This window comes from Juglans regia, chromosome 7 (assembly GCF_001411555.2).
Source record: "Juglans regia cultivar Chandler chromosome 7, Walnut 2.0, whole genome shotgun sequence".
Lineage (NCBI taxonomy): Eukaryota > Viridiplantae > Streptophyta > Magnoliopsida > Fagales > Juglandaceae > Juglans > Juglans regia.
The window spans coordinates 47,163,896-47,177,202 of NC_049907.1; the positions used below are offsets into that span (position 1 = coordinate 47,163,896).

The 13,307-nt window shown below is 35.1% G+C and overlaps 2 protein-coding genes across 5 annotated transcripts in view; one reads left to right on the forward strand and one right to left on the reverse strand.

The window, feature by feature from the left end:
• The first annotated feature begins 775 nt into the window (after window positions 1–775).
• Window positions 776–3,239, forward strand: LOC109008218 (probable N-acetyltransferase HLS1). The gene is made up of 3 exons (XM_018988229.1): window positions 776–1,000; window positions 1,368–1,495; window positions 2,363–3,239. The coding sequence occupies exons 1-3, from the start codon at window positions 776–778 to the stop codon at window positions 3,237–3,239; spliced, it is 1,230 nt and encodes a 409-aa protein (XP_018843774.1).
• A 5,187-nt stretch (window positions 3,240–8,426) lies between these two features.
• Window positions 8,427–13,307, reverse strand: part of LOC109008212 (ABC transporter C family member 13) — a 34,782-nt gene continuing 29,901 nt past the window's right edge. For all 4 annotated transcript variants that reach the window (XM_035692218.1, XM_035692217.1, XM_035692216.1 and 1 more), the window contains 8 exons: window positions 12,419–12,517; window positions 11,869–11,961; window positions 11,601–11,711; window positions 11,370–11,531; window positions 11,015–11,202; window positions 10,667–10,856; window positions 9,503–9,670; window positions 8,427–8,782 (listed from right to left, as the gene is read on the reverse strand). In XM_035692218.1, the coding sequence (XP_035548111.1) occupies window positions 8,702–8,782; window positions 9,503–9,670; window positions 10,667–10,856; window positions 11,015–11,202; window positions 11,370–11,531; window positions 11,601–11,711; window positions 11,869–11,961; window positions 12,419–12,517 (1,092 nt within the window). In that variant the 3' untranslated portion in view covers window positions 8,427–8,701. The remainder of the gene's footprint in view (window positions 8,783–9,502; window positions 9,671–10,666; window positions 10,857–11,014; window positions 11,203–11,369; window positions 11,532–11,600; window positions 11,712–11,868; window positions 11,962–12,418; window positions 12,518–13,307) is intronic.

A 13,307-nucleotide genomic window follows, 5' to 3' on the forward strand; every position in this document is an offset into this window, starting at 1 on the left:
AAAGACACGCGTTGTGTCCAACACTCCCAACCACAAGATGCATGGATATATTAATAGTACTACGCAATTAAGCACTTGCCCTAACTATTTGGCACTACAAAGATTCATGGTTTGTTTGTTTTCACAATAACTCTCAATTCATATTATTTAATTATTATAATTTTATCAAATTCTTATACAAAATAAAATAAATAATTTAATTTTTTTAAATCTCAAAATAAAAATAATATTAAAAAAATATATTTTAATAATATTTATTTAACTTTTAACTTTAATTTCAGTTCATTTCATCACATCTTATCTCATCTGTAAAAACATATTCTAACAATGTCATGATCATTATCATCATTATATACGCATAATAATCACCTCGACACTACACATGTTAAAACTATATATAACTTTGTTTTTTAACATTTTCTAGATACATATGGACCATACTACTAATAAAATCAAGCAATAATTGAAAGAATATCTGCTAATTCTGGCTAGTGATAAGGGTACTATATTCAGCCTTTCATCGACTATTCAAATGCATGGAGAGAATGTTTATACAGATATAATAATATACATGATCAGTACATTTTAATAAATAAGTCCACTGAAAACTGGTGGAGTTGCCACGTTGGCATCCCACCTGTTATATATAAGGAGATGGAGTTCATTGCAGCTAGCTATAGCTAGCTCAGAGAGCACAAACAAATTAAAGATATTCATCCCCGGCCCTCTATCTAGTACTATAATTTCTCCATCATTTTTTGTCTTTTTTTGTGATATGTCGGTGAAGATAGCGTCCGAGTTCTTGCCAGAGCTGCCACTTACAGCAGTGGGGAACTTGGTGGCGGTGAGAGAGTATGAAGAGAGAGATAGGGTGGCGGTGGAAGTGTTGGAAAGACAGTGTGAAGTGGGGCAGCAGGAGCAGGGCAAGGCCTCGCTTGTCACTGACCTATTGGGCGACCCCTTATGCCGAGCCCGCAACTTGCCATTACACATCATGCTGGTATTTGATCTCATCATTTCATCATTAATTTCGACCGAACGTTGGTTGTATTTTATGAACTACTATATTGGGAAAAAAAACTGTGTGATGTAGACGTGACTGATCGATCTTTTGTTGTGCTGTTTACATTTGTCGATCCAAAAAGCTGTCTGTACTCAAGTTTGGAAACGTACAGTACTCTGTTGTCATGTATAATATATATATATGGAAGAAAGTTACCGTTAATCTTATATTTTGAATTCTAAAACGGACAAGAAAGTTAATTACAGAGTTGGATATATAGTACTGTATCTTTTTGACTATTTTGTAGTAGTTATGTTATTTTAGATCTAATTATTGTTTTCTGTTCTCTGATATGAACATGCAGGTCGCGGAGTATGGAGAAGCAGAGATTGTGGGGGTGATAAGAGGGTGTGTAAAAACCGTGACAAGAGAGAATTCAGTGTACGTAAAGTTGGCTTATATTCTGGGGCTACGGGTCTCCCCCACCCACAGGTTCTCTCTCTCTCTCTCGCTCTCTCATGTGCGTGCTTTCTAGATTCTAATGGCATTGCCATCCCATAATAAAAAGACTAAAAGAAGGGAGAAGATTAGATTCGACAATAAAGAGATCAGCGTAATCTTAATTCCTAGTATCAAGGAAACGATCGAAAGCAGATCAGAAAATGCAGCTGGCTAGCATGTCATTATTCATAGAAGAAGAATCCGAGAATTGGAAAAAAAGAAGAAGAAGAAGAAGAAATAGAAAAGAAAACCCGAAACAAAACAAAACATTGGTGGACCGTACCGTGTCTCTGATCTCCCTCTTTGTGGGACCATAGCCCTGGCGAACCAATTTAGCACAAGTACGAACAAGAAGACAGAGACAATACAATATCTTATTGTTTGATCTTTGTTATTAATGTAGTATTATGATCAAAGTCATCATCTTTTGAAGGAAAAAAAAAAAAAGAGAATCCTTTATCTAGCACAGGGCGCAACAAATGATTTAAAACCCCGCGTCTAGTGGGGTGTGTCCTAAATAATTGGGCTTTCTTAAAATTCTCCATTGAGTGTGGACTGAGATCATGAAATATATACTGTTTTTTCCATAGTACTCTGCAAATTAAATGTTATTTTATAGAAAATGTTTTCTGTTTCCCCAAAGTAAAAAGCCCCTCGAAAATGCCTCACATTTTAGTCATTTAAATATGTTTTTCTCGACATGCTCCAGATAATGGCAACTATTTTCTAATCAAATTCCGCATTAGAAGGAACCTTGAGATGACCAACAATATTCTTCAGTTCTCTCAAGCACTTTCTCTAAAAACTCAACCACAATTAATACATCTAACGCATGATTTGCAACTTATTTGCTTACAGGAAGCTTGGAATTGGCACAAAACTGGTTCGAAAATTAGAAGAATGGTGCAAGCTAAATGGTGCAGAGTATGCATACATGGCCACCGACTGCACCAACGAGGCCTCTATCAATCTATTTACCAAAAAATGTGCATACATGAAATTTCGCACGCCCACCATGCTAGTGCAGCCTGTCCATGCTCACAAGAAAGCAATTGGGTCAGGCCATGCAATAGTTAAACTCACACAAGAAGTTGCTGAATCAATTTATCGTGCCATCTTTGCGAATTCAGAGTTCTTTCCTAGAGATATAGACAACATATTACGGAACAAGCTCAATCTGGGCACATTCATGGCTCTCCCCAAGAAGTTCCTTCCTAAATGGGATCCAAAAACAGGCACTCTTCCCCCAAGTTTCGCAATCCTAAGTGTGTGGAACACCAAGGAAGTGTTCAAGCTGCAAGTGAAGGGCGTGTCGGCCTTAACGTACTTATGCTGCATGGGGACTAGGTTGTTGGATGCATGTATGCCATGGCTAAAGTTGCCTTCATTTCCCGACGTTTTCAGACAATTTGGGGTGTACTTTTTGTACGGGCTACACATGGGAGGTCAATATGCATCACGTCTCATGAAGTCCCTATGTGCATTTGCACATAACATGGCTAGGGATGATGTTGGATGTGGGGCCGTGGTGGCCGAGGTGGGCCAGCGGGACCCAGTTCGGGAGGCAATCCCTCATTGGAAGAGATTTTCTTGGGCCGAAGATATGTGGTGCATTAAGAAGCTTGTAGATGCGAAGCAAGATGCAAGTGATCATGAAAAATTTGAGCCATCTGATAATTGGATCAAATCCCAATCGTCTTCATCAGTGATTTTCGTTGATCCACGTGACTTTTGACAACTTTTTTTTTTTTTTCTTTTGGCTTGATCACTAACGCTTGTATCTTGCATATATGTTTCCTCAAAGGAGAAAAAAGAATGTCCGTATGTAGTACTGTTGGAGCATGTTTTCCAGTTGTATGGTGGAAGCATCTAATGAAAGATTAACGTTCTTAATTACGTACTTGTGACTAAGTTGTGACATGTTGTCCAGTTGTAAGGTGCAAGCATCTAATCAAAGATTAATAAAAACAGGTTCCCGATATAATTGGTAATTATAATTAATCATGGTTCTGTTTGTTTGATATTTTTGTGAGAAATATATCAATGATTCCTTGATCAGGCTTTTGATCAGTTTAATCTCACCCCTCGCCCTTTTGTGAAAAGAATATGGTATAAACCGATCGATGAGTATAATAATTAAGATACCATATATATTTTATATATATATATATATATATATATATATCTCCCCAAATCTATTCTTCGAAATTCTAATTAATGACTAGAATATCCAAATAACATGCAGTAACCGTACCAATTAATAATTGTGGGAATATATATATATATATATATATATATATGGTGGCCGGCGCATGGGATTAATATTATTGGTTCAAATACATTTTTTTTTTCCGGTTTCATGGGTTCCGATCTTAATTAAGGAGGGAGAGAGAGAGAGAGAGGGAGAGAGAGAGAGAGAGCCCATGACTAGTTGCAATTCATGTCTAAGCTATATATTAATTTGACTAGCCAACAGAAGTGATCATGTTAACGCAAAAATGGTGGATGTGGTCAATGCATGTGCGAGCACTTTTACTTACGGGTTGTTTTTAATACTCATATATAGTTGAATGTAGTGTACGTAATATATATATATATATATATATATATATATATATATAGCTTGATTAAGTATGTACTTAGGAAAGGTAATTTTCTTGGTATCAACTATAAAGACATTTTCTGACTTTCATATGGACAACTTGCAACCCCCACACACAAACACATATACTTCATGAGGACATGATGATGATCCACTTGCAATAAATACATATCGGGAAGAATATACATGTTTTAGCCATAAAGAGATCTCATAAAAATAAATTCATACACTGACGTAATTTGATTTGGTATATTAGATTGTAAATCTATTTTTATTGTATAGTAGATCTAACGTATCATATAGAACCATGCCAATTAATTTATGAATTTATTTTTATGAAATCTCTTTGTAATTATAGTATTTATCTAAAAAGAACATTAAAGGATCAGAGAATTAGGAAGAGAAACCGACGAGGGGAAATATGCACGTGTTGGCTACTAAGCTATATAGATCATTCAAGCTGATTTTTTGAATTCCATAATGATATCACGATGCAGATCACACATGACCGCGCGCTAGACATATATATATATATATATAGCTCCACTAGCTAAAGTAATAGAATATTGTAAACCAGATTACTAACTAGAAACTAATAATTATATTATATATGTTAAGTACTAGAGCCTTAAATATATAATCATAAACGTACGTGTCATGATAGAATCACTTAGTCTTTAGGTCCCCATGCACCTACTCAACAAAAACCCTTTCGGCAAAAGAAGATCAATACGAACCCAATTGTGATGAATTAGAATCAAATTAATAAACAAATTAAGTACACAGATTAATAATAAAATCAATATTCTAAAACAATTTGTTATTATTTTTTTACGAAGAATAATATTAATATTAATGTTAATGTGCGTGGCTGGCTGGCTAGCTAGGTGTCAACTTTAAACTCCACTAGGAATGCCCTAGGACTAGTAGCAAACAAGTGTCAAAATGTCACCGGAGAAACTGGGACCAAGCTTGCACTAAGGCAGGTCCAGTGCCTAGTTGGAAAAGGCAACCCATTTTCCCTCATTCCTGCTTATTTTAGGCGTTGATGATCGATCTCTATGATCAGTGTCTTTCTTTTCATGCATGCAAACTAATGGACCGCAAAAACTGGCAAATTCACATGCACCATCGAGTAAAATAGTTGAAGTTGGCCGAGAATATTGTCCGGGTTTTTGATATATGGTTGCGTCCGGAACAACAGCTAGCAGCCTTCCCATTTGCCAAAGGGATTTAGCTGCATTGTGGTGAATGGTATCTTGCTATTATATATTTACTTATGAGAAATGCTTTGGGTCCTGAATTCGGGACTCAAAAAGTGTCCCGAATGAACTTTTTTTTTTTTGTTATTTAATGATTAAGAAAGTGTTTTTTAATGATGTTATGAATTTTTTTTATTTTTTTAAAAATGTTTATGATAATTAAAAAAATACATAAATAAAAAAAAATAAAAAAAAAATAAAATGCACTATTCGATAGCCTAATTTGAGATACTTTTTCGATCGTTCTAGCAGAACTCTTTACTTATTGCCATACATTATATAATATATAGGATTCTATCTCCCAGGCCAATATTTTTTTACTTATATCTCCTAAGAAAGGAGTGAAACTGAGGCTTCGTTTGGATCATTAACCACTCTCAACTCATCTCAACTCATCATTACAATTTTTTCAAATCCCAACACAAAATATAATAAACAATTCAACTTTTTCAAATTCTAAAATAATAATAATATTAAAAAATAATATTTTAACAATATTTTATCATCTCAACTCAACTCAACTCAACTCACTTCAACATCCAAACTCAACCTGAATGCATGGGGAATGGACAGGTGGACGTTGTTTGATGACTAGCATGTGTACGTATAGCTATGATAGACTAAGATCTAGTGTGGATGTTGAGATCGGATGATAAATATGTGAATACTAATGAAATTATTTGAATTCATATGTTTTATTAAGTTTTGAGAAATGAGAGAAAAAAAATCGAATAAAAATATTATTAGAATATAATGTTTTTAATAATATTTTTATTTTGGGATTCGTAAAAGTTGAGTTGTTTTTTGTGTTTTGTTTGAAAGTTTGAAAAAGTTGTAATAATTAAGTAATGAAATGAAAAAGTTTAAAGTTTAAAATTTAAAATTAAATAATATTTATATTTGAGTGATGTTTAAAAAAAAAATTAGATAAGAGGGTATTGCTCTTTATGCGAGGTGCGAGCTAAGCTCAAAGTGCTTTGAGATCATGTGGAGTAGCATACATTTCAAGATAGTTTGAAGAATGCAATGAATTTAGTTGGAAAAAATGAAAAAGAAAATAGAAGGAAATGACCTCGATTCTTGTGAGAATGTGGATGAGAATTGAGATCAGTTCACAAAAGGCACATGTTGGTTAAGGTTCCGCTTTGAAGAACATATATAGCACAAGTAGTGACAGGTAAACAAATTGCGATTTCGATTCCTTACTATTTTTATAAAGAGTTATTAATTGGAGCAAATAGATGATCGGTAACATAAACAATATATAGCGTTTTGTTTTTTGTTTTTTTAACTATTACACTAAGCGTTTGATGTTGATCTCAAAATCTGAATCCATGCATGCATCTTCTAAATTTCATTAACTACTCCCACGAAAGCAGAGGTGGTGTGGTTTTCTTCTTGATGCTAGTGAAAGTATCGCATAAATACTCTACCTAAGGTTTAAGGACCACTCTATAGTTTGAGAATGTTACCTAAAAGCTCCTATTCTACCAAGTTATGCTAAGATATGGGTCAAAAAGCTTGAATTTCATCAAAAAACTATATGCTCTTGATAATGCAATCTTACTTTCTAATGGATGTTCGATTCGTCTTTTGGGGTAAGCAATAGGAATATAATTTGTTCTTTTAAGAACATTCTGTTTATTCGACTCAAATAAAATCGGGTAAATATATATCTCTAAATCGATGAGATCAACATAGTTAAATTTCAGTGGAAGACACGACAATGATGCATCTTTTTCATGTTCTTTGTTCGATAGGTTGATTGCTTTTTAAGCTACCATTTTTTGTGATTCCTCTTTAGTCCCCTCAACATCAAATTTTACAATGTAACTAAAAAATTGTTCCTAGCATTCAGCCACAAGGTTTCGTTAGGTCTTTTATAACACAATCGAGACTACCGTCTCGATGATTGATTTCACAAAATTATTTGTGACTTCATAGGAAGGAAACCGTTAAAAGGTTCAACTCGGAATCTCAATATAATATTCAATTCATTTCAACGGTTGCACCTTTATACAATTATGAATGACACTGCATCCCCCCCTTCATCAATACGGGTAACAATATTAGCGCATTGCACCTGACGTGCTGGAGACATCAGATTTGCAGTTATCTACAGTTAAAAGAGAGGACACCAATTGGGTGACACGTAGGCACGCCAGAGGTGGTACGTGCGGCTCTCACAGCATGTCAATGGAGGAATAATGAGTTACTGGGGGCAAATGAGAGGATTGGGAAAAGGAGAATAAATTGGAGGAGAGGAAAAGGAGAGAACCCAACCGATACAGCTAGAGGAAAGGAGAGAAGTCTCACGAGGGAGATCAGGAGATGCTCTGAGTAAAGCTCAGCTTCGAAAACAGATGACTTTCTACGTTCACTGGCATTACTGCAGGAAAACAGGAAAATAAAAAACTGGCTGCAGACGTAGTACCCTGTTAATATGTTACGATCACTTGTATAAGAGGAGCCAGTTTCACGCACTAATTTTAATGCAACACTTCCAATTTACTATTGTTTATTTAATAGAAAATGGTAGGGAAAATGGAACGAAAAAGGATGAAAGGAGAAAAAAAAGTGGCAATTTTGACGCAATTCGAGATGGTCAACCTTCAAGACAAGTTTTTCCAAATGGAATGAGATGAGATGAGATGAATTGAAATAAAAATTGAAAGTTGAATAAAATATTATTAGAATATATATATTTTTTAATATTTTTTTTGTTTTGAAATTTGAAAAAGTTAGAATTGTTTATTTTATTTTGTATGAAAATTTGATAAAGTTGTAATGATTAGATAAAATAAAATAAGATGAGATGAGTAGAAATGTTTCTTAAAAACATACGAGGCCTAAACTTTTCCGAATGAGAATTCATTACAAAGAAATTGGGTATTATTGGGCCACTGATTCTTACGAAAATTCTAACTTCCCGCCCCAGTACTGTACAAGTAATCAGAGTTTTGGAACGAACAAACCTGTTTTATTTACCAGAGTAGGCTCATGATCAGGCGGAGACCCCACCATGGTTGTTATGAATCGGATGATATAAGCTTCTAACGGTCACAATTGAAATGATTTAGCACGTCATAGAAATTTAATATAATTGTCAACAAGTTACGCTTGGTTTCAGGTACAAGTTCAGCAGGAAGCAGACCAGCTTAAGACACCATATCCTAAATTTCAACAATGCTGTTGCCTATTCCAGGCTGCAAATGAGAAGGGATTGGAAATCCCTTGATAATTTACCTAAGTTATGATTACAGATCTGATCTGCGTTGTATGTCTCAAGGTGCATATTGTCAACACTGAGTGCAGTAGTGCTTGCTGTATTACTCACATTGTAGAAGCCTTTGCAAAACCTGAAAATCTGGAGAACTCGTCTTGTAGTAGAGCCTGGGGGTTACCCTGTTCGACCTATTCAAGGGCAGAGAACAAGGAATATGATTTAAAGAGGTTTATGCGATATAAAATGGCAAGGAGGCGTTTCGCCAATGCTACCAATTAGACTAAAGGATCAGATGACATTTCATCAAATTCACAAATGATTGAGACGTGCCCATTTTTTATACTTATTTTACTAACGTAAAGAGCATACTGAAACTGGATATATCAGCCCTCAAATGTGTGGAGGAACAAAGGGACCTGTTCATAAACTTGATCACCAATTTGGTTGGAAGAGCAGTTGACATCCATTTCAGGCCCCAGTTTATTCTTATCAAATAAAGCTGGATGGTAGTGGTAGTCCCGCATTGTGCATCAAGAGACTACCCAATATGGTGAAGGTCGAAATTGTTAAATACCAACAGTTTAAGAGAGTGTAATCAATGGAAGAACAGCACGAAATATGCATACCAACATAAACAGAAGAAACAATTATATTCATTAATTCAAGATTTCATCTCTAAGTTATTATGATTTATTAGGCTCATCCTCAGCATTTGGTAGCTGCTATCAGAGTCCACTTAACAAGATATCGATGTTAGCTAAAATTCGAACAGATTTCTTCTCATTTGGGAAATCTAATGGATGGGGAAAAACAAATGAATCAACAACAGCAGCAGCAGCAATAATAATAAATGCACAGAAGCAAGTTGCACACTGATGCATACTAAGGCACACCAAGATAAAGCATACCAGGATCCCATTGTCAAGAATCAGAATGTTGTCCACGTTCACAACCATTGAAATGCGGTGAGCAATTGTAATCACTGTCACACCTCTGCATTCAGTGGAGATCGCATTTTGTATTGCTGATGCTGTTTGGGTGTCAATATTAGCCGTGCACTCATCCAAACACAATACCTGAAAATCTTGATAGTGTTAGTAATTTACATATTTCTCTACATATGATCTCCCCAACCCTTTTCCCTACATATGTAGTCCCTTCCCCATCCTAAGAAAATTAAAAACAATCAACCACCCATCCACCCACACAAACATATATAAATGCTACTTCAAGCGTACAAAAAACATTATGGCCCTCTATTCCTTATGTTTCCCACTCTTTTATTTTCATCTATTGTTTTGCTAGAAAAAAAATTCTCTGTTCAATTTCTCACGGATCACAGAGAGAATGAACATGTCAAATTATAAAATAGATAATTAAATGAACTTCTTCCTATCAGTATAGGCTTTTGGAACAATTGGTAATTTAGCATGGTATCACAATACAGTTCCTCAGTTTGGATTCCATATTTTGCATCCATTTTAAACAAATATTTCATGTGTTGGGCCCATGTGCTAAGGGATGATTTAGCTGACACGTGAGGTGAATTTTTAAAATATAAGTAAATAATTAAATTCACATCTTACCATTAGCTTAAGTTCACGGTACAAATGTTGCTTTGTAAGAAACATAGATGATGTGAAAGTAACGCAGTCTGTGAACTCAAAACGCACCACAGTAGGAGAGCTGATAGGAAGTACTAACGATGAAAACTCATGTAAGTTTAACATGACCCGCAAGGAAACAGAAATTTCTCTGAGCAGAATGTTTTCAAAAGAAGAAAGCCAAAATCTCTGGAATATAATGATTCAACTCAAACTATCATTGTTACCATGCTAGATGGACATGCTGGATTTCTGTTGCAAACCTAAGGAGTAGGGTTAGACATCTAAATCTGGTTCTTTATATTAATTTAAATCATGAAAAAGCAAATGTAATGCTTGGAAGATTTATAAGAGATTTATTTCCCTAAATCATTTATAAGTGCCTTTCATGCTTAAATTAATTCACCCTAGGACTTTCTGCTTGTAACTGAAGTACTTGGTGTTGTTTCTCAATCAGGAAAATATGACCTTTGTAGACTTGAGAAGTGCACGAGCAAGGCAAAGCAGCTGCCGTTGCCCGACAGAAAAGGACATCCCAGCTTCCTTTATGCAAACATCCAGCCCTCCCGCTGCTTCTACTTCATCCTTGACATGGCATTTCTCCAAAACCTTCCAAATTTTGAAGTCTTCATTCACCCGGAATGGATCTAGATTATCCCTAGAGATTTGCAAGAAAAACATTAGTTGGTGTGACCAAATGATAATGAAACCAGAACATAGATAATACATATATATCTGAAAGAAAACACAACAGCAAATATCATATGAACATAAGACATAAAATTGCATGGAACATGTAGCATTTCCATACATTACCTTATTGATCCGTCAAATAAGAATGGACTCTGAGGAACAACAGAGAAATGTGAACGGAGGTCTCTAACAGGAACGTCGGCTATGTTTATTCTGTCCACCAGAATACATCCACCACAAATTGGAGTAAGGCGGAAAAGGGCATTCAAGACACTCGATTTTCCAGCACCTGTTCTGCCAATGATTCCAACCTGAAAAAGGATCAAGGGAAAATGTCAATGATATGGTAAGAATAAATCAAGTAAAATCTGAGGATCAAGGGAAAAACAACAACGATGTAGTAGAAATGATCAATCAAAGGGTTTTAAATACAGTACAAGATTGAATAATCTACACCAAGCAGAGCAAATGAACTGACCTGCATCCCTTCCCCAATTGTAAAAGTAATATCACAAAGTGCAGCAGGCAAAGATGGCATGTATCTCAAAGTAACCTTTTTAAATTCAATCAGTCCTCGACATGGCCAATCGGGATTGAGAGATTGGGATCCATGCAGTTCTTCTTGAGGAATGTCCATATACTGGAGAGAATATAAGCAAAGTATGTCATCGGAAGGAAAGTATCTATGGAAGGAGGTATATTGTAGTACCTGAAGAGTTCTTTCAACAGAAACCATTTCCTTCTCTGTTTCAGTAAAACTTGTTAAAAAGCTCCCCAACAAAGACACTATTGGAGCTGCATAGGAGAGAGCCAATCCTACCTGTAAAAGAACACATCACTTTCCATTCTCTTCAGGTTTTCACAATGTACGAAGTACTCAGTACAACACTTAAAGCATCTAGTTGTTTGAATGTTAAAGGTAGACAAAATTGGAATGTAAAAGGATGGTTTGAAGATATATGAGGAGCAGAACATACCAGCCCTGGGGTGCCAAAACTAACAGGTAAACCACCATGAGATCCAATAACAGCCATCAGGGCAATAAATGAGATGATAACTGCTGCTAACAACTGGAGGAATATGACTGGTTACCATAATCGTCACAACAGGTTATAGATATTATCTTACAACAATAAGCATACGGTATAAAAGGTGTGCTTTCCATTTTAAATGTTCCCATTTCTCCATTTTGAAAAGTTAATAACAAATTATAACTGTCATTCTACACCACAAACATAAATTTCTCTCAAGTATTCCTCGCTATAATGATTAACCGCCCTTTAAGCTAAGCACTGAAAGGCTAATATTTAAAAAAGGTGGTAGGATTAATAAGTTTCAAGACATTGATTACAATCAGTTAATTATTGACTTTCTCAAGAGGATAATCGCTGTGGGACACAGAGGGGTGTTTCAGATCCTGGACGCAGCCTAATTAATAGAACATCAGAGTAAACTAGCTTTTAACTGCACAATATCAGATGTCAGTAAACAAACTGTCCTTGAGTCATTTAAACTCTAGTGATGTACCTGAAGCCGTAGGGAAAGCCACAAACTTGCTGTCAATTCTGTGTAAGAAGTTTGCTGATACAAGGCAACATGTCGAGCGAAGGTGGCCAAGAAAAAGTCCTACTCAAAACCAGCATTGATTGATTTTGTTAGGATATCAATAAAATAACTAAAGCCAACTCTTTCCATGAATTCAAACTTTTGGGAAAAAAAAATGATAATTTAGCATGGTATAAAAGTAGTAATCTTGACTTTGAACCTTGATTCCACTATAATCCTCATTTCATTTAAATATTCCACATGTTATACAAACTTATTAAGAGAGTGTGATCCACTCGTGAGAGAAACGTAAGAATATTAATTATGATTAATTCATCTTTTTTCATAAGATTAACTTTTTAGGACAATTGATAATGTGACTTCCAAAATTTTATCCATTGTGATTGTCAACAAGAATTGTACATCATACTCAACAAAAATGAATGTGAAAACAAGATTGGCAGAGTAAATCAATTAAAAAGGATCACTGCCTGCTTAAATAAGAAGAATAAAAAAAAGAAAATAACGTTGTAGCATTACAATAAATTTACCATACCTATGACAACTATATTTTCTATAATATTGAAATTTTACAACATCCATAACATATGAACAGAGAAGGAAACTATTCAAGGGTTGAGTTCTCGCAATCTTTTCATATTCTCTCTCTAGTTATCAATGACTCATGGTATCAAAGCACCGATGCAAAACCAACCCTCAGTTCATAATTTTTTTCATCTTTCATTCTTTCCATTTCTCTTCACCTTTCTCATTAATCTCTCTTCCAAACGCTAAGAAACTTCAATTACGATGATTCGAAGAGATTCCAATTGTAGCATTGACCAACCTTTTGTAATATAAACTTAGATGA

Bases quoted from the DNA above. Each gene is read 5' to 3' on its own strand.
- LOC109008218 (XM_018988229.1), top strand. From the start codon at position 776: ATGTCGGTGAAGATAGCGTCCGAGTTCTTGCCAGAGCTGCCACTTACA. The intron at 1,001-1,367 runs GTATTTGATCTC...ATGAACATGCAG, and splicing joins TGCCATTACACATCATGCTG to GTCGCGGAGTATGGAGAAGC. The intron at 1,496-2,362 runs GTTCTCTCTCTC...ATTTGCTTACAG, and splicing joins CGGGTCTCCCCCACCCACAG to GAAGCTTGGAATTGGCACAA.